The sequence below is a fragment of the Coccidioides posadasii genome, chromosome 1, assembly GCF_018416015.2.
Source record: "Coccidioides posadasii str. Silveira chromosome 1, complete sequence".
NCBI lineage: Eukaryota > Fungi > Ascomycota > Eurotiomycetes > Onygenales > Onygenaceae > Coccidioides > Coccidioides posadasii.
Window position 1 is genome coordinate 7,954,068 of NC_089407.1, and position 24,768 is coordinate 7,978,835.

Consider the following 24,768-nt stretch of genomic DNA (forward strand, 5'->3'; position numbering starts at 1 on the left):
AACGAATGGGGATAAAAAAAGCGATTGGGAACGAGGGGAGTTTCTCAAATTCCGTTCCAAAACAAGCCTTGTCCTTGTTACGTCAGGGGGGACAAAGAGCAACAACTCAGCAAAGAAAAATAAAATAAAATAAGATCTTGGATGATTGTGGTATTTCCAAGGAAGTGTTCCAAATTACCCTAACAAGGCGAAATTCTTGTGAGCTTCGCAACGAAGGTAAAAAAAAGGGCACGCTCGAGAAAGTTGTTGGGAAGTATTCATACATACTTTCGTAATAAGGACTCTTGGACTTCAATGAACTCACACGAATCACATTGTTCATAGCGTGGCTCGTGCTTTCGACGAGGTTAGGAGACATTCCCGCCATGTGCGCTTGCCGTGTCTCGCTCTCTTGGGTGGCTGGCGGAAATCAAAGTGTATGCACTCCGTATGGTCTCACTGTTTCTTTTTTTCCCCCCTTCCAGGCATCCTGCTTCTGTTGGATTGCTTCCCAGGGGGAGGGTTACGAGAAGATCTGTTGAACACCCCAATTCTCACTCATCTTTCAGCAAAGGTGAAACATGGATGAAGAAATCTTTCACGATCAAAAATTGCCAATCTTAGATCATCGAAGACCAGCTCTGCTTTCCCCCCCTTGCATTTTCCTTTTTCGGTTGTGAACAATATCTGTCCATTGAGCGTTGAGACTAAAAAGACCAGGGGGGTAGAGCGGGGGTGGTTGGCTCAATTTTTGTTGTGCGAGGGCAAAAAATGTGCCTTGTCTGACACTGTATCCACTCCAAGCCCTGTCGGACACTTCATCGTCCCAAACAAATGTAAATGAGATGCGCATGCTTTCCATTGTCTCATACTAAGCCTGTGAAATAAGGCCCGGATGAGATTGTAAACTCTAAAAGAGGTGCTTTCAGGTGGTAGATTCACCGGTCTCTTATTATGAAACTGGGTGCGAATACTCCGTACTCAGGAATCAAAGGCCCAGGATAAATATAGCAATCACAACAGAGACTGTATTATGAGCAGGAAGTCGCTAGACCAAAATATCATATCATGAACGCCATGCAAGCCCAAAATTTAGTCAACGCTATCATCAGCAGGAGACCAAGTGCGGTTGAAAGATCCGACACTTCCTGTTTGTATATGCCAACATGAAGGAACAAACAGAAATAAAAAGGAACGAAAGTTTCGGGGTGAAGAAATGAGCGAGAATGGGTCAATATGCCAAAAAAAAGAAAAAAAAAAAAAAAAGCCCTGCGCAAATGTATCCGGGGATATCAAGAAAGTTTTTTATATATCAAAAACTCTGCCGGCCGTAAAACTTTCAAAATATGCCAAACAATATTTTTATCTTCAATCATCTTCTCAACCTGGATGATCGGAATGCCGTAATGTCGATGGATATAGAAGAATTATCGGATGCATCATCGACCTCGATAGCAGTCGGTGGACCATCCGCGCCCTTTCCGTCTTTTTCAATCTTTTGCTCTGCTGGCAGCAGTTCGGCTTCGCGTTGATTTTCTTCCTCCTTGGCCATTGCTTCCGCCTCCGCCTCTGCTTCTTCAATCTTGACCGCCTCCGACGATCGCTCGACCTCGACCTTTGCCACGTCAAGAGCCAGGTCGAGTTTCTCTTTAGTTCTACTCAACTCGAACGAACAATCACCGTTCCGTAGGAACTGGTGCGCAGCCGTCTCACACAAGGCCTGCGCAGACTCCAAGTGAATATCGGCAACATCGAACGGTGACTCCTTTCCTGCGGATTTGTTAAAGCTCCTGGTGCTTCTGAAAATGGGCTTCATTCCGTCATCGGACGAGAAGCCTGGTTGCACCGATTTCCGCCCAAACCCGGACTTCATCATGTAGCTCATCCTGCTTTTCCGTATTTGATTTCTCGCCCCACCGATCTCGCGTACTAGTTTTTCCAGGACCGCCTGGGAATGACAATCGTAGTGGATGAGGAACTGATGGCGAGGTCTGATCGCCCGCTCCGTTTCTTGATCAGAGGGGCCGCTGGCGTCTTCGCCCGTGCGGCGCTTCCGATTAATATTATTATTAACATCTCCGCCGGGCTGCTTTAATATCTTCATACGGGTAAGGGGCTCCAAGCACGGATCGTGTGGATCGGACGGCACGCGGGTTTTGCACCCCGACTCTTCATCCTCGGGCCTGTGGGTGTGGAGGGAGCTGCCTTTCCGTCTTCGCGGCCGTTTCTCCTTGACTGAGTACTTGATGTAGTCGGACTTGAATTCTTCCTGCTTTGCGGCGGTGTGGACGGCGAGCTCGGAGACTCGAGAGATCCAGGAGGGGATCTTGTCCGAGAGCAAGGAAAAGCAATTGAGTGACTCCGCGCTGTGGGAACTCATCACGGCTGAGTTCCACACAAGGGTATCTCTTGCCCAACAGGCGGCTGTATTCTGAATTTGTGTCGTGTGTCTCGTTAAGTCATCAATTTTTTGGCCGTTGGGAGGCGAGTTGGTTGGTGGGGAGGGTTGAGTTTCGGAGTGGTGTGGAGAGCAGGTAGTATGGAGTTAAGTTAGGGGGGACTAATCACTGGGGACAAAAACAACTCCAAGACAAACTCGAAAAAAAAAAAAAAAAACTATAGATGTGAAGCGAGCATTTCCATTCGAGAGAGAGAGAGCAAACGAAACTTGTGGGGGGGGAGGAAGAGGAGAGGAGAGTAGAAGAGGAGGGTCTTTGTTCTGCTGAGGAGATGATATGTCTGTCTGCCTGAGCCCGAGAGGCAAGCAAGAGTCGAGATGGCAATTGACGGACGGGAGAGAACATTTAGAAGGCGGACGAGACGCAGGAAACGCAGCGGGCGGATTGGCCCACTTGACAAATACGAACGGAAAGTTACGCAGGCTGCGTCACGTGGTGCGCTAAAATGCCTTCCCCGACAGCGTGCAGCGAAAAGTTACACGCCGTTACGCAGCCGTTTCGCGTACGGTATTACCGCCCGTCCTGTCACGAGCTTGCCGGGCACCGCGCTGCTCGTCCAGCGCTGCTGCTACTACTGCTGCTGCTGAGCCCTTCTTCACCGTGTTGTGACTTGTCACTGGGCGCCGTGGGAGGGGGGGAGGAGGCAAGCTTACAGTCGGGATACAACATCGAAGGGAGCTCTCTGCAGGCATATCCTGCACGACCAAGCGGTGAAGCCCAGAAGCACATGCACAAGCGTGGAGAAATGGGATTGAGACAAGCACCGAGCAATTAATGGTCATGGACCTTGGACATATGTAGTAATAAGCATGTAATAAATTAGAGCAAGGATCCAGCGATTCCCAATGCATCGAAATGCCACCCTCCTGATTTACCTGGTAACTCGTAAAACGAACAAGAATTCCGCCCTTTGTTGAACCCCCCCGGTCTGTAAAACAAGGCCAGTACAGCCGCCACAGCCAATCATACTTTGTTTCCTCCGTGCAGTCGATCCTTCTCCGAGCCGCTGATACCTGTCCTGGCACCGTACCGAGTACTGACAAATAAAACCAACCTGAAAAGTCGCCAAACCAGTTTTTTTAAAAAAAAAAAAAAAAAAAAAGAAAAAGAAACAAACATCGAAACCGGCCAAAAACCAGCCCAAGACCGTCCCTGAACGTCGCCAAACAAGAGTCATCTGGGGGCTCTGAAAACAATCCCAACCGCACTGAACAACACTCGTCCCCCGCGAGCCTCTTAAACAAGCCTGTTGGTATTGGGCCGGGGGGAGTGTGCACCGGAGTACACCTCCGACCAACAGACCCAACCCGTGCAGACCCTAAACTCAGCTGCGGAAGGACCTCGTTCCGTGACCAGAAGGAAAAAAAAAAAGGAATAGGGGAGGAAATATTAAGAGGCAGCAGAGGCCAAATCACCAAAGATTGCATCCAGTTCGCAGAAGCTCCCTGGGCAATCTGGGATATCCGCGCTCGTGCTTCCTCGGACTTGACTTGATAGGTGGGCACCGCATCCGCCGTTTTTCGATTGTCTGGCTTATGAACCGCTCAGCTTGCCCTTCGATAGCTCGTAGAGCCATCCGTTCATATGCCGTGTGACGGCGTCGTAGGCCGCAGTCGCCTCTGCCATCTTGGCTTCAGCAACCTCCACCAACCGCTCCATCTCCCTGCGATAGACAGTCTCGACTGACTGTCGGATTGCCCACTGCATGCTCTGCTCCGCAGAGCCGCAGTGCTCGGCCGCAGCCTCCTTAGTGGAGGTCTTGGAGACGGTGGCTATTCAGTATTGATTAGTATGGGCCTTGGAAAGTTTTTTTTTTTTTTCTTTTCTAAAACAAAAACCAATGCTGAATATATTAACATACCCGGCTTGTTGGCCTCCGAACTTGAGGACGGGTCCTCCGACTCTGCGTCCTCTGGGATGGGTGCCTCTACCCGGACCCGCTTGCGTCGGCGGTCAGCCACAGCAGCTGGAGACATGACACGTTAGTCTCTATATAATCTGAAGCTGATATCCAATGGAATCATGTTCCGGAGTGTACTTACGGTCGTCAGCGTCTACGACGCGACGGTGCTGACACCTCTTCCGCTTCTGTCGACACGAGTCGCAGACTCGCGTCAGTTTCTTGCCCGGCTCGAGAGGTGTCGGTGGCTGGAATCGCCGCTGCTGTTATGTTAGCATTGAGGGCTCTCTTTGATTTTGTTCCTGAAGGAAAAGAAAATTTTCTCCCCTGTGAAATTTGGCATACCTTCGTTCCGCGGGATCCCTCCTTTGGAAAGGTGTTAGCTTCTATGTTTTAAATGGGGTCAAGGGGATCCATCTTGTTTACCTTCATCTCCTTTGCCACCTGGTAGCACTCTTCACAGGTGGGAGAGTTATAAAGAACTTTCGTCGGCGGTCTCGTCCAGCATCGGGCGCAGAGGTTTGGCTCCTCTGAATCACTCGACTCACCGAGCCCTTGCGAGCGGGAGTCAAGCTCCAGGGGCACCTCCTCCTTGCCTTCCGCCTTGGAGCCCACCGACTCCCCACTGTCGGAGGCGGCGGCGTCGTCGCTTTCCTCATCGATGGCCATTTTGTCGGCCTTTGCTTGCCGCGCATCACCCGCTGGCTCAGGCTCAGCAGGGTGGAGCTTGGCTTTGCATGGCAAGCAAAGACCGCTGGCCGCGTCGATTTTTGCACGGGAGCAGAATTTGCCGCAGTACGAGCAGCGACTGACCATCTCGTCGGCTTCGGAGTCACTGTAATCCCACATTGTTTGGCTTTTATTCTTTTTCTTCTCGTTTATTTAAAGGGAACAGGTCTAAAGGGAAAAAAATGAAGCCGGGGGGAGGAGGAAGGGGAGTCTACCTTGCGGCAAAGACTGACGATCTTGACGAAGAACAGCAGCAGAAAAACTGCGAAGAGACGCGGTAAAAAGGAGGTACGAAAGTACCACAAGCCCTCGTCAACAACGAGTGAAAGGCGTTTCGTGCTGTCTCAGCTCCCAGGATTAACCTCAGTCAAAGAATATTTTCTGCAGAAAGCGAAATGCAGAGCTTGCAAAGCTTACCTGAACGGGGAATGAGAATGCAAGAAGGCGGATGTCAAGCAGTGAGCTTGAGACAAAGCACAATGGGCTTGTCAAAGAAATTGAAGAAGGAAACGGAGGAAGAGAGAAGTGGCTGTGACAGCGATGAGATATCCTCTTGAAGAATGGAAGCTCGATAACTTCTTTCTCAGGGCAGTCAATTGAATGGCTGATAAAGGGTTGATGAGAAGCTTTGGAGCAAGGAGATGGTGAGTTGTAAAGAAGAAAGTGAGCTGGAAGGAGGGAAGTGATTTTGGAAAAAGAGAGCAGAGCAGATTTTTCAGTTCAAGTGTTCCTGGGGAGGTTTGTTTACGCGGCAGGTAATCCTCTGTGCGTGAATGGCTGTTGCTATGTGCAGAGAGGAACACATTGAAAAGAGGAACTTTCCGGCGCCTGAATTTTTTTCCTTTTTTTTTTTTTTTTTTTTTTTTTTTTCCCTCCCTATCAGTACTAACAATACGCTGTTACAGAGATCACAATGCCAGAAATGATGGGAAGTTGCTTATGCATAGCTCTATCATTATACAATGGCGCCAGGGATAACTCTCCCCATGGATAAACACATTGATATCCCATCATCAAAACCGCCAGTAGCAAGATCTTAGGGAGGGATATGCTTTGCCTCACGCTACATTTATAGACTCCCTAAAAACACCCCCTCATGGCCATAACTCTTCCATTTTCCACTCCATTCCCTGGCCACTGCCCCTGCTCAGCAATAACCACCTCGTTCTTTTTGCAGCTTCAGGGTTAGAGAGATCAACCATCTCGACTTCCTCCGGACGAATGACGACGACGCGGAAATTGCTTCTTGCTACTGGGTCGTAAAGGTCGTACACCCTCTGGCCCTGCTTAAGATCCGGGTTTTGTACATTATTGGCCTTGGGGGTTCCTGGCGGCGGGTTCTTGAAAGTACCTTTTGCTCATATGTCATTAAGCTTCTTTTTCCTCTAGTTGTCACAGAACACTGGGAACCATCCATGTTTGGGAACAAAGCGCCGGTATGCGGGGTGACTTCCGCCCAAAAGAATTCAGAGTCACAGAGATGTACAAGTATAACTGAAGGAAGTACAATGCAATAATAAACACTGACAGCTCCCAGACTGGACAAAATTGCGGACGCGGAAGAAGACAGCTGCAATGGGCATTGTTTCTAGACGGATACCTACCTCTCATCAAAGGGCTCAAATTCGCAAACTGGGCCGTAATCTCCTTTTCCCAACTCCAGCTTGACGCTCTTTCATCTGAGTAGCCTTCGCGAAGTCGCATACCGCGCTTGATCTCCTCCCGAGCCATTTTCTCGGTTTCATCCTCTTGGCTCCCACCGATAATGAACGCCTGGCCCTTCACCCTCCATTGGGTTGAAGACTGTTTAAACCAGAAAACGCCCTCAACGTATCCTCCGGACCCACCATTGCCGTCCATGAGGTCGCCGACTTTGGTCATCCTCACGTCGGTGGTGAATGTGAACATGTCACTCTCAAATACCGCATCATTGACAACCTTATCTAGGTTGCGGCCAAAATTGCAGGGGTCCTTGTCATGTCCTTCAATGCCATCATTCTCGTAATCAATGGCAGCTCCGGTAGCAAAGCTGTCATTAGGCTGCGTTATAGCCTTGGAAGAGGTAGTCTTATGGCACTTCTTCATCGCATCCATTGCGCAGCTGTGAAGGAACATGTCTGCCCAAAAGTTGCGAAACATGCACGTCCGCACCCGTGGATATGCCTTCCTTGTGAGGGGATCGAGATGAACGGTGGACAAGGAGAATTCAGCCGGCATCCCTTTGGGGCAGTTTGCCTGGAATAAGGGACGCCAGGGTGCCGGACGCGGCAGAGGTTCTTTACTTTCTAGGGTCATTGTAGAGTAAAAGTGAAACAAAACAATATGCACTCTGTGGCAAGCACTGACGGGTGAAGAAAGTGAATGATACATGAGCACTCCGATCGACCTTCTGCCGTTGAAGTTGATTTTCATCTTACGAGATGATCCCGAGGAACTCCCATAACCTGCGCCAAGGCCCCGTCGCCCGAGCCTATTTCAACCTCAAATGTTCCTGCTACGACCTCACACCTGGGAATGGAGTTACTCTCTCCCATTATCATCGCAAAAGCCGGACAGGTCAGAGCAGCAAGTCAACTTCGGGCTCTCTGTTCAGGCGCTTCGGAGATGCAGTTTATCTCTAAATTATCACTTTGGTGCACCAACCCGTCCGTGACTTGTCCGTGACGCCTCAAACTCATCACCAATATGCCTTGAGCTCCAGTCTCTTCTCCATTTGGATTGGCTACATCATGAGCTATGTTCTAGCATTATCGCTAGCACATGTTATCCAACCGTTACCAGAATTTTTATCATATGAACTGTCTCAAGGGGTGCCTACTGTGTATGCCACTGAAGTTTTACCAGGACATTTTCTTCGTTTACGGTAACTTGAATGGCATCATGAGTGCGCTATGAGAAATTGTTCCGCCACAGCCACTATTCAGGCAACTACTCGGTATCATTGCGAAAAACGTGACGAGTTTCAGGCGTTGAAGACGATTGTCGACTTCGCAGCCTGGGGAATGTCAAGTTACACCAGTTTGACAAGGCGATGTGGCCATGTTGCGACTATAGATCGAGTCAGAATGGCATCATTCGTTGAATGTCCAAAGAAACCAGTGGCTGGTGCAAAGTTGATGTGACTAAGGCCCCTGTTTCAGGTGGATTTGATGTGGTGGCAGACAAGTGTTCCGATTAGCCGCCAGATTGACAAAATGAACCCTACCGCGAAAACAAAGACAGGGGCACGCAAAAAGAACTACAGAGAATCGATTTTTGACCCGAATTCTCAGTGCCCTGTGAAGAACCATTCTTCGCCTTTATGGGCTGTGTTGTCCCCACGTGAGTCTGTTTTTCGCCTCCCTCTTTTCTGAAATCAGGTAGGGTTGCATGTTCATGTTTTCTAGTGCAAGAACTTTGCATCCATCAACCTATGTTTCAAATGGTCCGGTTATAATTTCCGGGAAAGAGAGTGTTTCCCGCGCCAACGTGGTGTATATTCGTTGAATAGCCACTATTGCGACTGAGCCGGGGTAATCAGCCTTGAAAGTCTTCTAGGCAACCTCTCGCACAGAGTTTATTGCCAACGCATTTTACTCTCCATATGGCATTTAAGCATTTATAATATTGTTGATTGGATTACTGTGGACTATACGTGACATGCTCTTGCCTTTGCTCCCTCCTATGCACAGCGGCACAGACTGATAAGAAATTAACTTGGGCAAAATTTCTTTTCAAGTACCACTATGTTTCCTTTTGGTATGATGCTTTGTTCTTTACATTCACGGTTTGGCCAATTCCACTTACACAGGTGGCCTTAGGCGGTGCAAGTCGTTCTCTAATGAAATCGATTGCCCCGGTCGACTATGGTGGATAGGTCAACGCTGTTGGTTAGGCTGACCACATCGTTTTTGCGGCACATATTCCTGCCTATGTCAACTTTCCAGGCTATATAAGGCGTGGCGTGCTGGTTGATATTTTGGAATGGGTCTCATGGCGCGTATCGCATCTAGCGGCCAATATTGCACCGCTGGATATATAAGCCGTTGAAATTGCTTCGAATGAGTTTCCTTTTAAACACTGACATTGCGATTACGCATTATACATTCTTTATAACCTCTATTTTGAAGTATTCCGCTGCTTCAATACCTGAGCGACATTCTTGATATATAGGAGTCTAATATCCTCTATCTACTGATCCTCGTTCTCAACATGTCTAGCCCTCTTCTCTCCGACACTATCATGTTCCTCACCGCGGAAAGTGCCAGAGCACATGAAGCCATAACACACCCGGCCAATGCCAACCGCCTAGTATCGGGCCTCGATGAATTTGGCCGCACATATGTTGTTCTCCGCCTCAGCCTCGATTGCCTTCCCAAAAACGTCGTCAAGGGCTTTGTTTCTGGGGCACGTAGTGACAGTGACATCATTCTTCCCTCAACTGACCATCGCTTTTCTCTTAATTTCGATCCTTTAAATGGCAAACCTGTCTTTCAGAACAGATCTTCACGCTCCCTTTGGGCTGGCCGCAAAAAGTTGTCTTCTTATTATGATACGGAGGATGAGTTAAGGATTGGTCTTGAAGGATTTGAATTCACGGTCCATATCCCTGACCGTGAACTATTCGAAGACTTACGAATCCCAATTACGGGAATTCCTGACATCCAGGTGGGAGGGATCTGCCAGGGACTTCCACTCCCGCTACCAGCCCAGGGCCCACCGCACCATGCGCACTGAGCCATCGGTTCCAGAAACTGAAGCGCAAAGAGAACACGGGAGGCGGATGCCACCGCCCTCCCAACGCCGCCGATCCATCGAGGCGGCGCCGGTCGCGCCGACATGGACTGCAGAAGACCTTTATGCAGAGGAAATCTCCGTTAGCACCTATTTTCATTGGTATCCCAGGCTGGAATAACTGTTTCTCGGGCTGAGCTGTATGATAATGCAATTGTATGTGTACATTTAGAGGTAGTCAAAGAACGATGAAATGGAAGATTCAGTGATCGTTTATTCGAAGGCCGATATTTGTAAAGGCGGTTCCAGGAGGCGCCAAGGAGCTAGTTCACGTGATTTCAGTTTAAGCTCTCAGATCGTTGGCTCTCGTAGCTTGATATTATTTCGTAAACCATTGAGAAGCCTCCAGCTACTCCCGCATTAATGATACCTTTAATCATATCGGGTAATCTTTAGTTTATAAGGGGAATTTACTTGAAAATCAAACGACAATGCGTCTCACTGCGGAGTTGATTCAAAACTCCCTTTCCTATCTCAATCCTTTGAAAGAGCGAGAGCTCGACCTCCGAGGTGCGTATGGCAAAGTCTGAAAAGGACAGATACTACGCTTTGAGAAATGAGCACCGTTGATACCATGGTTTTTCTTGGGAGTGGATTATAGGCCATAAGATTCCTGTTATTGAGAATCTAGGTGTTGCGCGGGTACGATGCCTCTTCCTATGTCCATCAGAGCAGTCGGAAATACATGGGCTGACTCATTTTCTTTTACCGATTGTTTTCGCGGATAGGAACAAGATGCAATTGATTTTACGGACAATGATATATCTTCCATTTCAAATTTCCCATATTCTCCCCGCCTACGAACGTTACTTCTAGCGCGAAATCGAGTCTCGCATATTCAGCCTTCAATCGCGCAGTCCATACCGAACCTCACGACTCTTGTCCTTACTGCGAATAATATAGGAGAATTAGCAGATCTAGATCCATTAAAGAATTTAACAAGATTGACGCATTTGACTGTTCTGGAAAACCCCGTGACTAGAAAAGAGGTAAGCAACATGCGTCTTTCTGGGAATGCTCCTCTTTCTCGGTCCTGATCTCTTTCATATTAATTACTGAGGACAAATAAAGCACTACCGGTACTGGGTTATCTGGCTCCTTCCCTCCGTCCGTTTCCTCGACTACCAAAAAGTCAAAGACGCCGAACGCGCCAAAGCCGCTGAACTATTTGGCTCGCAGAGCCAGCCATCCTCTCTTGCCTCTAAGATCATGGGCATAAAATCACGCACATTCGATGTCTCCGCAGCCATCACGACGGGCACGGAACGTGGCTATTCCCCGTCTCAAGTTAGCGAGAAGCCAGTACGCGTCAAGTTGACAGAAAAGGAGCGCAAGAGGGTAGAGAAGATGATCCGCGAGGCAAAGAGTTTGCAGGAGATCGCGAGGCTGGAGAGAGAATTAAACGAAGGACGGATACCCAAGGGAGCGATGGACGATGAGGATGTGGATATGACGATGTAATTTGCAAAATGTTTTCCCCCTAGAATGCTTCTTTACCGTGGGTTTGTTGAGGGTACTTTTTTTTTCCCCAAAAAGATGCCGGCGGAGTTCCGGCTCTTGTGAATTGTCCTTTTGGCTAGGTGCTGTACTGAGCGAGGACTTCAATCACGGAATAATATGCAAGGCGACCTTTTGATATGCGCTCAGATGGCAAACGAAAATAGATCGAGTCCGTTGTATCTCATATCTTCCATAGTGAGCACATGCGGGTTGTAAAATACGATGGAAACGCAAGTACAGAGGATATTTTTCAGCAGAATTATACATATGTACAGGGTATGTAATGCACCTATAGTAAAGGTTGACTCTTAATCATGCCTTGGGAGTCGGATGAAAGCAGAATATATCGACTTTTACAAGTGATGATTGCAGGTTGATTGATGACGGTCCCTCCCTTTTTTGGTCCAATTAATCCACAATGCCGGCCATTGATTGGGATAATATCCCACCTCAACCCAGTTGCCCGAACGCCAACATAATACAGATAATACGATGGAGGATCTCCTCACTCCTGGCAACGCCTTTTCCACCTTGATCAACACCATCCATTAGGAAATGAGCTGTTATATATTCAGTAGAGGGCTTTTATGCCTCACGGGACTCGACGTTCTCGATTTCCGTCCATTCAGAGTTGGGCCAAGAGTAATGGGGGATAGTCGATCTCGACTCTCGGTCCGAATAACTAAACCCGTTCGATCAACATGACTGTGGATGGCACCCATCTCCAACGCAGACCCTATACTGTGAGTGGAAGCATTGTCAAGGGCGTATTTCTGCATGGAATGATGATGGTGTTGAGAATTTCCCCAGCTCGGGGCAGATTTCGACGGGTGGAACGCAGATGTGGGAGAATGGTCAGATTCATCCGTGTCTGCTCCACCAAGTTCGAAATCACGAGCTCCTTCTTCGAGAACACGTTCATATCCCGAAGTTCCAGCTCGTCGAAGAAATGGGATCTTCCCACCAAACAAAGCTCTTCGTTTGTATGGACTTCCGCGACACCTTGATAAGCCCAGTTTTCGATAAATACGCGATCTGCGCTCGCGACCACATAGGAAGAAAAGAGCAATTAAAACAATTAACATAAAAAGAAGAATTCCCGGAATTCGGCGAGGAGAGTCGCCGTCGAAGAGAGAATCGTGCCAGTGCTCGCTAGTTGCGTTTGTTTGAGAGCCTTGAGGCGGCTGTGGCGTGAGTATGGGGACATGTGGCGATGCAGGATACTGGAAATCATCGGGAATGCCGGGCACGTTGCTGCCAAAGCCAACCGGCAGGGCATCCTCAGCAGGGGGCATCTGTGACGAAGCATAAAGAACGGCCCTGCCGAGGGTCCAGCTGACTTCTGTGGAGTCAATACTATTGATAGCTTGGAAAGGACCCAGGTATCCCTTTTCTTTTCCATGCTTCAAAACCTCCTTAGTCCCATTGCTTGCTGAGCCTTGCGTGTTCTCAATCCCTACTCGCGGGATGCCAATACCATCATGAAGAATGTTTATTATCCATGCAGCTTTAAAGCAAACTTCGTACGCTTTTTTTTCGTTGACCTTTTTGCCCCATTTTTTGGCAGAAGCTCCCATTTTTATCTCGGTCCAACTTGTGCTGCAGAATTCCTTCACACGCGTTTGGTAGGTATTGAAGTCATATGCTTTGTCTTTGTGCGCCATTTCGAATATTTCATGCGTTGTGTGCCAATACTCGCTGATTCCGACAAAGTGGTTGACGTCGAAATCGATAGCCGGAACGTGGACTCCATTGAGCAAACACGGTTGATCATCACAGGGCACGTCCTTGGCTAGTAGTGGTATCGTTCGTTGTAAACATTCATCAAATTTCCCAGTTCCAATAAGATAAGGATCCTGTCCCGGGACCAGGGAGCGATCTGGAAGAATGGTACCATCAATAGTTGCAATAAGCTTCTCAGGAAGACAAGGATCAGGACGTTCTCGACCGCTGGAAGCGGTGACCTCCAGCAGATCCTGAACGTAACGATGTCTTGCTTCTCGAACGCCAAATCCAAGCCACGACGTTACGAAGACTTTGTACTCCTTAGACTGTCCGGAGATTGTCCTCAGACGTAATAACGTTAAGTCGTTTGCGTGTTTCCGTGCTTCGGTAGCATTTGGGGCAAAGGCAAGCTGTGCCGATGCACCACCCATGTCCAAAAACCCGTAGGTGTGGTGATTCTTTCCATGACTGTGCTTTTCCGGTTCGTCGAAACCGCCCAACAGGTAATTCGTCGCAATCCACCCATATAGACCCTCTGTTTTCCCATCGATAACCTTTACATGGGCACTACAATCCGGTAAAGACAGGCTTGTATTCTCGCGTATGTAAGAACAGATACTCGTGAGGATATGTCTTTGTTCCCGCTTGGATAACAATCTCATACCAGCTGTCGCGAGGAGAAACACGGGTGTCCGTTGGATGGCATCAGAGGGAATAACGTTGCGCACATGGTCAAACAGAGGTTTCAAGTGTTCAGGACCGAGGCGCTCCGGATTCTGGGCGAACGATGAAACGCCTGTGCTGGTCAGTACACCAGGAGCTTGTACGTTGAAGTGGCTACACCCGTACCAGGCTTAATCTTTTTCGTCCAAGTATTGCGAGTGCTGATATCGGGCAGCTGATCGATGTTCTTGAATTTCGCGCTTGGACGCGACACGACGGGATCCTGCCAGCGATAAATATGTGCACGAGTCCCCTGCAGCTATATGTTAGGCCACCCCTCCATTGTTCAAGAAATATTCCGATGTTCCAGTCAAACAAAAGTGGGCAAGACGTACGGACGAGCCAGCGTCCAGGATCACGGCATAGCTCCCTGTTAAAAGCAGAAAAAGTTCTATTAGCACACTGCCACTGTCGAAAGATCATCAGCTGCAGGACTTACATTTCCCCATCGGTAGACTAGTAACGCCTTAAATGCATGACAGACCCCCCGCGAGACCACAAAGCCAGTTCATGAACCACTTATTCACAACTTGCGTAGTGTTTGGGCCCCCGGAGAGCGAAAAAGCTATACTTCGGACGGCAACCGACAACACGTTCTGCAGGAAACGAGCGGCGAGAATGAGAGAAGCAAGAGGAAAACCTATATCGCAGAAGGAAAAAAGAAAAACAAAAAATTATAGACTGATATCATACAATTGACGGAGAAAGGAGACGATGATGACGACAAAAAAAAAAAGGGCAAGCCGGGCGCAGCGTTATCGCGAGGCTTGGAACGAGCAAAGCAAGCATTACAGTACGTTTTGCTGGGCGTAATGGATTACGTGTACGGGACACGCTGACTGGCTCGCCGCGGAGAGATTAGCAGTTCTGGCCAATAGACGGCTGCTATTTGGGGCCCGTGCAGAGACTAAAACAGTTAGTTACCAGGGGGTTCGGGCTGGGCGTTACGATGGCCGGTATCGAGCTCGTATTTGATACGCGACGCCCGTAGCGATCTGAGACATTCGCTTAGTCACACGGTGCAACCCTCCAGCGTCATCGAACTGCGACATCGATAGACGATCGGCCAGCCAGCGGGCCAGCGGGCAGGCGGGCGTCGAGGCCAGGTAGGATCCTGCGCATTGTCTCAGCGGGAAGGGCCGCAGGCCGTGTGGCGTGCAGCCAAAAATTCGCTGCAATTACCGGAAGCTACCCCGCTGCCATAACGCCATGATGCAGGAAGCGAGTTCCACGGCGGATATGGTTCCTTTTTCTGCCCGGCAAGACTGCCATTCTTGAGTGGGCTCCTTGGGCCTGGAGCTATGGGCTAGATGCGTGATTCCGTGAAGGATGGATGACCTTTATACCTTATTACTCTGTGACAATGTATGCATTGGATCATTCGACCTTGAATCAGTGGTATCAACGCCTCTGTCAGAGTGAAAGATAAAGAACTATTTAAGATCGAACGCCTATCTCTAAGTTCTAAGGAGGATCCTATCCGCAAGAAAGATTCCTTGATGCTCCTAACCTATGCCCTCCTACAATTGGTTAGCATTCAACTCGACCTGGTCCATTCCCGTCAAGGATTCCTCATGGTCTAAATATTCTATTCCGTCCCTGGCTCTAAAGCTACCCACACTTGTCGGTTACCGTGCACATCGAATCGTTCCACGCGCGGGATGATCTTCCAGCCATTGAGGATATGGGCGATTGGGGCATCCAGTAGCACCACGGAGTTGGCCCTATAGAGTCCAGGTGGTGATGTATATGCCTCCTCAGTGTCGTTATGGGGAAAGAAGGTTCTATACTCATCGTCTTCAACGAGTTTAAGCTGAAGCGGTGTTGGAAGCGGTAGAATACGTGCGGTATTTTGGCCATAGACCGGGAAAACAGCCGATTCCCCTTCCGCAAAGTGGGAAACGCGCCCTTCAGCGACCTCGAGAAGGGTGTACTTGAGCTTGTATCTTCCTGGAACATTGAAGGACAGGTTTGAGAAGATGAAATAGCTATCGCGGACGTCATCTAGGCCTTTGAGCCGCTGGAACGGTACGATTGTCGTTCCGTTCATATGGTCAGCGAGGGGACCCGTGCCGTCCGGGAGGTGGAGAGTGCAGTGCACAAACAAGTGGCCGTCTTGCGGGTAAACCAGCTTGAGAGGATTCTTGAACTTGACGATGGGAAATCGTTGGAGGAGAACCGGCTCTCCATCTTCGCCAATAAATGCGCAGACTGGATTTTGTACGACTTCCAAACCGAAGTCTGCAATACCCAGAATTCCGGGGCTACCTCGGGTTGGCCTGATGTATGTAAGTGCAGCCAGAGGGCTGGCAGAGATGGGCACTCCTTGAGTGCCCATTTAGATCGAAAACGGATTCGGACGTTTCCGGTCGTTGAGGCAACGAAGATTCGAAGCGGGCCTCGGGCTTGAGTCTGATACCCTTGGAGGATGCGAGCAAAGGCGTGTGTAAGGGGTTTCCTGGCGGATTGACAGATGAACAAGTATCGAGGCTAGAGCCAGAAGCATAAGGGCACAATTGAAGTAGAGATAAGGGCAAAACATAGGGGGGAGTGAGCATCAAAGGCAAATGATGTAAGGGAAGCGTAAAAAGATGGAATGCAGGTGATTTAAGGAACTTGCTTGAGGGTTGGAGTGAAGGTGTGCCTTTGCTCTAGTTTACTCTGGAAAGGATGAGCACAAGTTGTTCAAAGAAAGAATGGAAAGGCTCCTTTGAATGAAAAGGAAATAGAGGGCAAAGATAGAAGATCACTTCAAGCAAGGCGCATGGCCCATTGTGTGCTTCGCATCTCAGCAGGTGGTTAAGCGCAAATGATGCTGCTAAGAAACTTTTTGAAGAATGGCAACATATATATGCACATGAGAAAGCCTGGATCAGGTAGTTGAACAACAAAATTTTCAAAGGTGATATGTCTCTTTTTTAAGATTCTAAAGCAAGAAGTTTAAGAATATTCTTAAAATTTAAAATAGTATCTTACTCAGAGTCTCTATAAAGAGATAGGAAATAATAATAAAAAATACAGTAACTATATTTTTAGTTAATAGTATAAAAAGAAATAGATTTATTTCTTGCCGGTAGGAAATGGCCCAATGCATAGATATATTACAAAAAGCCATCTAGGATCACAGGCTCTATAGCTGGAAAAAAAATTGGGGGGTATAAACAGTAAATACATCAGAGCATAAGAGCAAATGACTCTTCTCACTCACAGTTTTGATGGTGTCTCGATTGCTTTCCGTCTCATCTTGGTTGTGGATAACTTCACGTCATCTTCTGGAGTCCCTGAGCTTGGGAGCTCTGCTTTCCGGAATAATACTTGTCCTACTGCATCGCTCATGGTCAAGACACGGGAAGAGACGGTCGCCCCGTCTCGTCTGTTTTTCCTAAAGGGGGGATGGTAGGTAAGCTTTGGCGTCTAGCAAGTTGGGGATCAAAGTTCGACATACCCTTCGCGTCGCGACTGGGCGATCAAATCTGTAAAATCCCAAAGCCTTCCGCGAGGTAGTAGTTTCCCAGTTTCAGGGTCCCTTTCCGGCATCCAATTGGGGGCAATCCGCAGGGTTGCAGCGGTACCGGACTCCTTGCTTCTGGCGACAATTATGATCCCCTCCTCTTCGAATCTCTGATAAGCGTTCTTGAGTGTCTCTTTGTTCACGGCTTCGAAGTACGATAGATCTCCTTGGTGATAAAGTGTTTTGCCCAGCTATGTCGCGAAGCGGTCAATAATGCCCAAAGCCACTGCAAGAGATGTGGCGTATACGCATTACTTACCAGCTGAGCATTATCTTGTGCTTTCTTTAGATCGACCCAGAAGGTGTGTGGGTTGGATAATGGTGGCGTGAGTCCTAGAAGGGAGACTGCTCCAAGCCAGCAGGCTTCGATAAAGGGCCAGACGAGGAAGCAGTAAAAGTCATAGTTCTCCCGTCCGCACTGCCGTTCTTGGTCGCTTAATTCAATCACCGTGGGAACATTTGTCGAATTACGGGTCACTTTAATCACGTTATCACGTTCCAAGCCGTGTAGAGTCTTCTCAAGATTTGTAGTCAATCCTTCTGGAGGAAATATAAATTCACCACGAAAGATCTAAGAAACGGATTAGCACAAGCTATAGCGAAGGACGGGCCTGGTGATAGAAACCTGTGATAAAAATGAAACCTGAGAGAGCAATTCATCGTATGAAATTCGTTGGTTTGCTGGTCCGCCACCTTGCTTCACACGCGTATACATCGCAGCAGAGACCAAAGCTTCGGTGATGAAGAGATATATCGTCATGTTGCGGTAAAACGAGAGCTGAAACCTGTCCACAGCGTAAAAGGTGGGCTCCGCAAGTCCGCCTACTTCACCAACTAGTTTTGGACCTAGGTCCTCAAGAGCACGATCCACCACATGTTCGGTTGCAGCCCGATAAAAATGCGCGACTCGTCCTCCTTTGGCTCTCACACGCTCACAAAGCCAGTCAACACGGCGAACTAGCTCAGCTTTTCCAACCCCACGGCCTCGGAGAGTTAAAAGGACGGTACCAACTAAGGCTGTAGGCATGATTACTGAAACATCATTGATTTGTGAAAGAACTCGATATCCAAGCGTTCTGAGAATGCGCCCTCTTTCGGCAGGATCAACAAGACTGATACTGCTGGGGTTCTTGTTGAGCCTCGTCAATTGTTCCGTTATGAATTGTTTTAAGCTCCAAGGCTCGTGGAAACGGACGTCAACGCGCCCCAACTTCAGGGACAATACCGATGACGAGGACAAGAAGTCCTTCAAGTTTTCTTTTTGCTTTGGCTGGCCAAGAAGCTCGCTGATATAGGACCTGATTAAATGTCAGTACTCCATGTGTCCGTAAAACTAACCCATCCCTGACAGGCTTCTCACTCTGTTTCTATGACTTTGTCGTACTGCGTGCTGACTGGGCATATTATGGCGTCGTCCACTCGACCTGAAGAGACACTGTCCAACAAAAAGCTCAAAATACCGTATTTTGGTGGCAAGAGCTTTCCTGTTCTTGACCGGCCACCTTCTACAAAGCATTCAAAATTGTAGCCATTGCTGAGAAGGGTATCGACATAAGCTTGAACCAGAGTATGATATAAGGGATCGTTTCCAAAACTGCGTCGAATCCACATTGCACCTATTGGCGGTTAGCAGTTATGCAATTGTATTATTCACAGAGGTTTTATCCTCCAACATACCGGCGTGCTGCAGAAATGGTCCTAGAAGAGGAATGTTGAGGTTGTCTCCTGCCACAACAACGGGCAGCGCAATTCCAAGGCGGTAGCAAATAATCTGGAGCGAGACATAGTCGACATGAGATTTATGGCAAGGAAGGAAGATGATAGATTTCTTTTTCTCTGCTGCTTCTTTGGCCACTGCTCTTAGACGGAGGACTTCTTCGCTAGAAACATGGATTCCTGCAAATCTATAGCTAAGTATCAAGTATAAACGCAAAAGTAGCTGAACCGAGAAAAATCCATGAACGTCTTACCTTGGTGATAAGCTCTTGTGAGGAGCTGGGTACAGAGATAGTAAGCGCCTCGGATGAAGGTCTTACTCTCCATCTTGCAAATCATATTATCAATCATAGTATCCACCACCTCGCGCAAATTGGCTATAATCTCATTTGTCCGACGTAAGCTTTTGTCGCCGTTGTTATTGGATGGCCCGTTCAGCAGCCCATCTTTCTCTTCCACTTTTGTCCTCAGCTCAGCCAGCTCGGCAATTTTTCCCTGAAGCAACGGGTGGTGCAGAACTTCAGATTTTACCTTCTCCGTAAAGCCAGAATAGAAAATTGGCTGGCCAACAAAATCATCATATGCGCGCCATCCTGTACCAGACACAAACAAGCTGATCTCTCGTAGAAACTCGAATGGGTTCTGTCGAAAGCGGCCCATTTGCTGTACTAGACGCCGTTCTGTGATACCGCCATCTTCGACCTTGGCGCCGGCAGTGAAGCCGGTAGGCTGGATTCGGACTTTATCTCCGACGATCTCGAGATCGGGCGCGAAGCTGGTTGGGTTCTCCGCTGGCTTTGTGGAAGACATTGCGACTTAAGGAGAGCGTTAACTATATGCGTAAATGTAGGGTGTGGGTTGCGGTTATTGGCAAAGCAATAGGGGAATCAGCGTCTGTGTGAAGGGCTCGCTGTGACAGTCCATAATCCCGGTTCCCCGACGACAATTCTCTCACAGCTTTGCATCCAACCCAAGAAGAATATGCCAACACGAAACGGAGTGACCAATTCACCAAATCACCGTTTGTCCCAACAAGCGCAGGAATTAAGATCCTCCATCTCCGATAAGGTTTCCAACCTCGGCAGTACTCCCCGGTCGCGGGTCCACTCAGTGCAATTCCGACAGCCGGCCGATTTGGCTAGAGAGGCCCCTTTCAGGGCTGCATTGTATGTGCATGGAGGGTTCTGCGTATCTCTACTAGTTTCGAGGATTAAAACACGGAATACTAGGCATGCGGCGACAACTTCCTACTGGTTTGGCCTACCTCTGGAGTTGGATGGAGGGGTAACTAAAAGCTTGGTATGGGGCATTTCCCTCGCATTACTCCGTAGTTCCAAATGCACGGAGTGCTCATGAAGCCAGCTGAATCGGCCATCCCTGGGTGCGGACAGCCCATGTCTGCTGTCGAAGCTGGAAGCAGACCCCATATTCACGCCATCACTTCATCTAACAGCGTACAGAGCATCAGGTTTGTATTCCATGGCATGAAATCTTCGAAGGTGACATCGTTGGGTTGTGATCTATGCTTAGTTCACCGAATAACACGCTAGTCCTAGTACGGGATGGTGCCTGCTCGGGAGTTCCGCCCAAGGATGACGGCAACGCAGCAGACACCATCACAATCAGCCTCGCTTGCTTGAAAAAAAAAGCACTTCCAATTGACTCAAGATGTAGGCTCAGGCCTTTTGTTTATATCTGCGTATTATCCCCTGTGCTGTATAATATACCCGCTCTTATTTCCAATGATTGGGAAATTCGCAATTGTTTCCACAGGGTCTACAGTTCGCGTCTGTTTGTTGGATATTTCAAAGCCATGTCCCGTTGGGTGAGATCGTTCTCATGTAAGGTCTTGATCGACTGTCTCAGTGATATAGCGCTAACTTGCTGCATCAAGCCCTCCCTTATAGGCTCTCCAGCGGGACAAATTCTGGTTCTCCAGGTTTCGAAATCTTCCGGGATGTCTTACCCCTCCGCGAATACCGGAGAAACCTCCTTCTTTCGAAAAAAACAGTCGGATTGGTTCCTACGATGGGCGCCCTGCACGAAGGGCACCTTTCCCTAATCCGACAAGCGGCTAGAGAGAATACAGATGTCGTCGTTAGTATTTATGTCAACCCCACACAGTTTGGAGTCAATGAAGACCTGGAAAGCTATCCGCGGACGTGGGCAGAGGATATCCAAAGGCTCCAGGAGTTGGACCGCGAGCTTTCCCTCGCTGGAGCCAAAGACCAATCTGCAGCTCCTCCAGGACGTATTAGTGCCGTTTTCGCGCCAACGACGAAAGTCATGTACCCAACCCTTCCACCAACGTCTGAAATAAACGGAAACGGATCGTTTGTTACCATTACGCCTCTGTCCTGTTTGCTCGAAGGAGCATCCCGTCCCGTGTTCTTCCGTGGAGTCGCAACCGTCTGTATGAAACTGTTCAACATCGTCACGCCGGAACGCGTTTACTTTGGCCAGAAAGATGTGCAGCAAACGGTGGTGATCAGGCGCATGGTTAAAGACCTCTACGTGAACACGGAAGTGAAGATTGGGCCTACTGTTCGTGAACCCGATGGGCTTGCCCTTAGCTCCCGGAATGTCTACCTGGGCTCCCGACGACGAAAGGTTGGCCTCGTCCTTTCGGCCGCCTTGCGACAAGCTGAGAGCGCGTATTCTTCCGGTAAACACTCTAGGGAAGATATTCTCAGAGCTGCGCGCAGGATTTCAGATGCTATTTCCAAGGAACAGGAAAACCTTCAACCGTTTCAACGAGCAAAATTTGAAGTGGACTACATTTCCCTTGCGGACCCCGAATCGCTCGAAGAGCTCGATGCGGTCGATAGCTCCAAGGGAGCGGTGTTGAGTGGCGCAATTAAAATGTACCCTCTCGAAGATCCGCAACCCGGGGAGGACTGCGGACTGGGTGAAGGCACTGTTCCAGTGAGGCTAATTGATAACATAATTCTTCCGCCGAAGCCTTGACTTGTTCAGTGGTTTGGTGAATCTTTTGGATTCTAATTCTCTGTTGAGATCAACTCCAATATACCCTCGCCACATATAAAGGACATTTACGATTGAATTATATACTTTACAACGGAAGACACTGTACATACACGTTGATTATGACAAGCAAGCTCCTATATACAGTACGGAGTCCATATACAGTAACATGTCACTGGCTTGGCGCTCCATTTAAGCAGCCAATGGATCGCGTCCATTGAAACAAGCTTAAATATATGTAAACCAATCGTATTCCGACAAAAATTGGCCAATCAGCTATTCTCAAAGCTCAAGTTATATTTTCTTCCGAATATCTCAGTATCAATTTTATCAACAACCAGGCGACGGATATCTCGATATTCGTGGTGGTGAAGCAGTTCAAAGAGGGCACAGACGACCTTGATTATCACCATGGCCGAAGATGGCATGCTTCTCAACTTCAGCCTAGACGACAGCGTCATCAAGCCCCAGCAGCGCTTCAAAGGCGGGACATGGAAGGATCGTCTGGTCGCGAAAAAAATCGCCGTCAAGCGACAGAATAAATCCCGACACAGCCCAGAGACAGGAGCTGTCAACAGCAATAATCCGCAGAATCCTAATAAAATCAATGTTCCTACGGGCCAGCGACCGACGAAGAGACAGAGGATCGATGGTGGAGATTTCAAACCCACGACCAAGTCGAGTGCTGGAGGCGGTGGGGTGGGAAACGACGAACAGACTGATCGCAAGTCATATGGCGATAGACAAGTTATTTCTTCGCTGTTTACGTATAATCCTACCGCGAAGACGGTCACGAGCACGGATGGCGCGACGCACGATGAAGATACCACTGAGCCAGCGAAGCCTTCGAATGCGCCTCTCATCGATGGAATCGACACGTTTACGTCCCTTGGGCTATCCCCAAGTTTAGCGACACATCTGCTAACAAAACTTAATTTAAAAACCCCGACGGCTATCCAGAAAAGTTCGATAACGCAGCTACTCAAGGAAGAATGCGATGCGTTCGTACAAGCGCAGACTGGTTCTGGAAAGACGTTAGCGTACCTTTTGCCGATCGTTGAACGGCTGATGAGGATATCGAGCCATAACAAGGGAAAGAAGGATAGCGAGGGAAATACTGTTCACAGAGATTCGGGGCTATTCGCCATAGTGCTGGCTCCAACGAGAGAACTGTGCAAGCAGATCTCCGTCGTCTTGGATGGATTACTTCGGTGTGCACACTGGATCGTGGCGGGAACTGTTATTGGAGGAGAAAAGAAGAAATCTGAAAAAGCACGGTTACGGAAGGGATTGAATATTCTGGTTGCTACGCCCGGTCGATTGGCGGATCATCTGGAGAATACAAAGGTTCTTGATGTTAGCAATGTGCGATGGCTTGTGCTTGATGAAGGCGATAGGCTCATGGATTTGGGGTTTGAAGAAGAGATCCAGGGAATTATTAAGAAGCTGGATGAAAGGCGGAGACCGTCCAAGACTCCAGACCTCCCGGCCAAGAGGACGACGATTTTATGTTCGGCCACGCTGAAGATGAATGTGCAACGTTTGGGAGAGATTAGTTTGAAAGAGGCAATCCATATAAAGGCAGATCCTGCCGATGAAGATGATGAGCAGAAAGACGGCTCGAAGCAGCCTGAATTCTCTGCGCCTGCACAACTGAAGCAGTCGTACGCAGTTGTGGCGGCGAAGCTTCGATTAGTGACACTTACGGCCCTGTTGAAGCGGACATTTGCACGCAAAGGATCAGTCATGAAAGCGATTATTTTCGTTTCTTGCGCAGACTCTGTGGATTTTCATTTCGAGGTCTTCACTCGACGTGAAAGTAGTGAAGAATTACCCGATGCTGATGATCAAAATGCGCCCAGTTCTTCAAATGTTCATGGTACCATTGCTACGGCGTCTGCATTCTCTAATCCTTCGAATAATGTTATACTACATAAACTCCACGGCTCGCTTCCACAACACGTTCGAACAGCAACCCTTTCAGCCTTCGCAAAGCAAAAAGACGCATCCGTTCTCATCTGTACAGATGTCGCAGCCCGTGGTCTCGACTTACCGAATGTTGATTTCGTTATCGAGTATGATCCGGCATTTTGCTCGGACGATCATCTTCACCGTATCGGTCGTACGGCACGATTAGGCCGCGATGGTCGAGCACTGATTTTCCTCCTCCCTGGCAACGAGGAAGGGTACGTTGACATATTGAGAGGCAGCTATCGCGAAGGTAGTAGCAATTCTGTGACGAGAAACGAAGTGAACGAAATCCTTAAACGAGGCTTTGGTGGGAACAGTGAAGCCGTTAGCAAAGGTTGGGAAGATAAAGCTACCGACTGGCAGCTTGATATTGAGCGCTGGGCTCTCGAGGATTCAACCATTTTGGAAATGGCCAGACGCGCTTATCAGTCTCATATCCGGGCGTATGCGACGCATATCGCTGCTGAACGGCACATGTTCAATATCAAAGACTTACACTTGGGTCACTTAGCGAAGAGTTTTGCGCTACGCGACAGGCCAGCCAAAATCAATGTTCCGGGCTTACGGCCAGGTAATGAGGACACGAAAAAGTCCTTCAAGGCGGATCGTAAACTTGCTTCGGGCGAGAGGAGAAAGATGTCAGCAAGGGAGGACATCTCAACTACGGATGCTGCTGAAGCGAGGAAAAAGATGCAGCAGAAACTAAAGGAACACATGGCCGGAGCGAGCGAGTTTAATATTGCTTGATCCGACTTCTGAAAAGTGATATCGTTGGATGGAGTTGCTTTGTAGGGTCT

The 24,768-nt window shown here is 48.6% G+C and overlaps 11 protein-coding genes across 11 annotated transcripts; 4 read left to right on the top strand and 7 right to left on the bottom strand.

Annotated features, from left to right (window-relative positions):
• Nucleotides 1-1,351: 1,351 nt before the first annotated feature.
• Nucleotides 1,352-2,359, bottom strand: D8B26_002416 (uncharacterized protein; the record flags this gene model as incomplete). The annotated part of the gene is made up of 1 exon (XM_003066317.2): nucleotides 1,352-2,359. One exon carries the CDS (start codon nucleotides 2,357-2,359, stop codon nucleotides 1,352-1,354), a length of 1,008 nt encoding a protein of 335 aa, XP_003066363.2.
• Nucleotides 2,360-3,971: 1,612 nt separating this feature from the next.
• On the bottom strand, nucleotides 3,972-4,414 carry D8B26_002417 (uncharacterized protein; the record flags this gene model as incomplete). The annotated part of the gene is made up of 2 exons (XM_003066318.2): nucleotides 3,972-4,210; nucleotides 4,300-4,414. 2 exons carry the CDS (start codon nucleotides 4,412-4,414, stop codon nucleotides 3,972-3,974), a joined length of 354 nt encoding a protein of 117 aa, XP_003066364.2.
• A 317-nt stretch (nucleotides 4,415-4,731) lies between these two features.
• Nucleotides 4,732-5,187, bottom strand: D8B26_002418 (uncharacterized protein; the record flags this gene model as incomplete). Its single annotated transcript, XM_066123825.1, has 1 exon — nucleotides 4,732-5,187. The coding sequence occupies one exon, from the start codon at nucleotides 5,185-5,187 to the stop codon at nucleotides 4,732-4,734; it is 456 nt and encodes a 151-aa protein (XP_065979900.1).
• Nucleotides 5,188-6,161: 974 nt separating this feature from the next.
• D8B26_002419 (uncharacterized protein) lies at nucleotides 6,162-7,362 on the bottom strand (the record flags this gene model as incomplete). Its single annotated transcript, XM_003066319.2, has 2 exons — nucleotides 6,162-6,418; nucleotides 6,672-7,362. The coding sequence occupies 2 exons, from the start codon at nucleotides 7,360-7,362 to the stop codon at nucleotides 6,162-6,164; spliced, it is 948 nt and encodes a 315-aa protein (XP_003066365.2).
• A 1,833-nt stretch (nucleotides 7,363-9,195) lies between these two features.
• Nucleotides 9,196-9,783, top strand: D8B26_002420 (uncharacterized protein; the record flags this gene model as incomplete). Its single annotated transcript, XM_066123826.1, has 1 exon — nucleotides 9,196-9,783. Exon 1 carries the CDS (start codon nucleotides 9,259-9,261, stop codon nucleotides 9,781-9,783), a length of 525 nt encoding a protein of 174 aa, XP_065979901.1. The 5' UTR covers nucleotides 9,196-9,258.
• Nucleotides 9,784-10,271: 488 nt separating this feature from the next.
• Nucleotides 10,272-11,301, top strand: LEA1 (U2 snRNP complex subunit; the record flags this gene model as incomplete). The annotated part of the gene is made up of 4 exons (XM_003066320.1): nucleotides 10,272-10,350; nucleotides 10,442-10,482; nucleotides 10,569-10,829; nucleotides 10,912-11,301. The coding sequence occupies 4 exons, from the start codon at nucleotides 10,272-10,274 to the stop codon at nucleotides 11,299-11,301; spliced, it is 771 nt and encodes a 256-aa protein (XP_003066366.1).
• Nucleotides 11,302-11,667: 366 nt separating this feature from the next.
• On the bottom strand, nucleotides 11,668-14,450 carry YND1 (Golgi apyrase). Its single transcript, XM_066123827.1, has 5 exons — nucleotides 14,228-14,450; nucleotides 14,124-14,158; nucleotides 13,915-14,041; nucleotides 11,790-13,861; nucleotides 11,668-11,734 (listed from the first exon to the last, which is right to left on the bottom strand). Exons 1-4 carry the CDS (start codon nucleotides 14,235-14,237, stop codon nucleotides 11,904-11,906), a joined length of 2,130 nt encoding a protein of 709 aa, XP_065979902.1. The 5' UTR covers nucleotides 14,238-14,450; the 3' UTR covers nucleotides 11,668-11,734; nucleotides 11,790-11,903.
• Nucleotides 14,451-15,376: 926 nt separating this feature from the next.
• On the bottom strand, nucleotides 15,377-16,126 carry D8B26_002423 (uncharacterized protein; the record flags this gene model as incomplete). Its single annotated transcript, XM_003066322.2, has 1 exon — nucleotides 15,377-16,126. The coding sequence occupies one exon, from the start codon at nucleotides 16,124-16,126 to the stop codon at nucleotides 15,377-15,379; it is 750 nt and encodes a 249-aa protein (XP_003066368.2).
• Nucleotides 16,127-16,856: 730 nt separating this feature from the next.
• Nucleotides 16,857-19,825, bottom strand: D8B26_002424 (uncharacterized protein; the record flags this gene model as incomplete). The annotated part of the gene is made up of 7 exons (XM_003066323.2): nucleotides 16,857-17,170; nucleotides 17,234-17,490; nucleotides 17,559-17,870; nucleotides 17,925-18,597; nucleotides 18,660-18,915; nucleotides 18,977-19,195; nucleotides 19,270-19,825. The coding sequence occupies 7 exons, from the start codon at nucleotides 19,823-19,825 to the stop codon at nucleotides 16,993-16,995; spliced, it is 2,451 nt and encodes an 816-aa protein (XP_003066369.2). The 3' UTR covers nucleotides 16,857-16,992.
• An 822-nt stretch (nucleotides 19,826-20,647) lies between these two features.
• PAN6 (pantothenate synthase) lies at nucleotides 20,648-22,135 on the top strand. The gene is made up of 2 exons (XM_003066324.2): nucleotides 20,648-20,856; nucleotides 20,910-22,135. The coding sequence occupies exons 1-2, from the start codon at nucleotides 20,829-20,831 to the stop codon at nucleotides 21,980-21,982; spliced, it is 1,101 nt and encodes a 366-aa protein (XP_003066370.2). The 5' UTR covers nucleotides 20,648-20,828; the 3' UTR covers nucleotides 21,983-22,135.
• A 276-nt stretch (nucleotides 22,136-22,411) lies between these two features.
• DBP7 (ATP-dependent RNA helicase dbp7) lies at nucleotides 22,412-24,718 on the top strand (the record flags this gene model as incomplete). Its single annotated transcript, XM_003066325.2, has 1 exon — nucleotides 22,412-24,718. One exon carries the CDS (start codon nucleotides 22,412-22,414, stop codon nucleotides 24,716-24,718), a length of 2,307 nt encoding a protein of 768 aa, XP_003066371.2.
• Nucleotides 24,719-24,768: the final 50 nt, after the last annotated feature.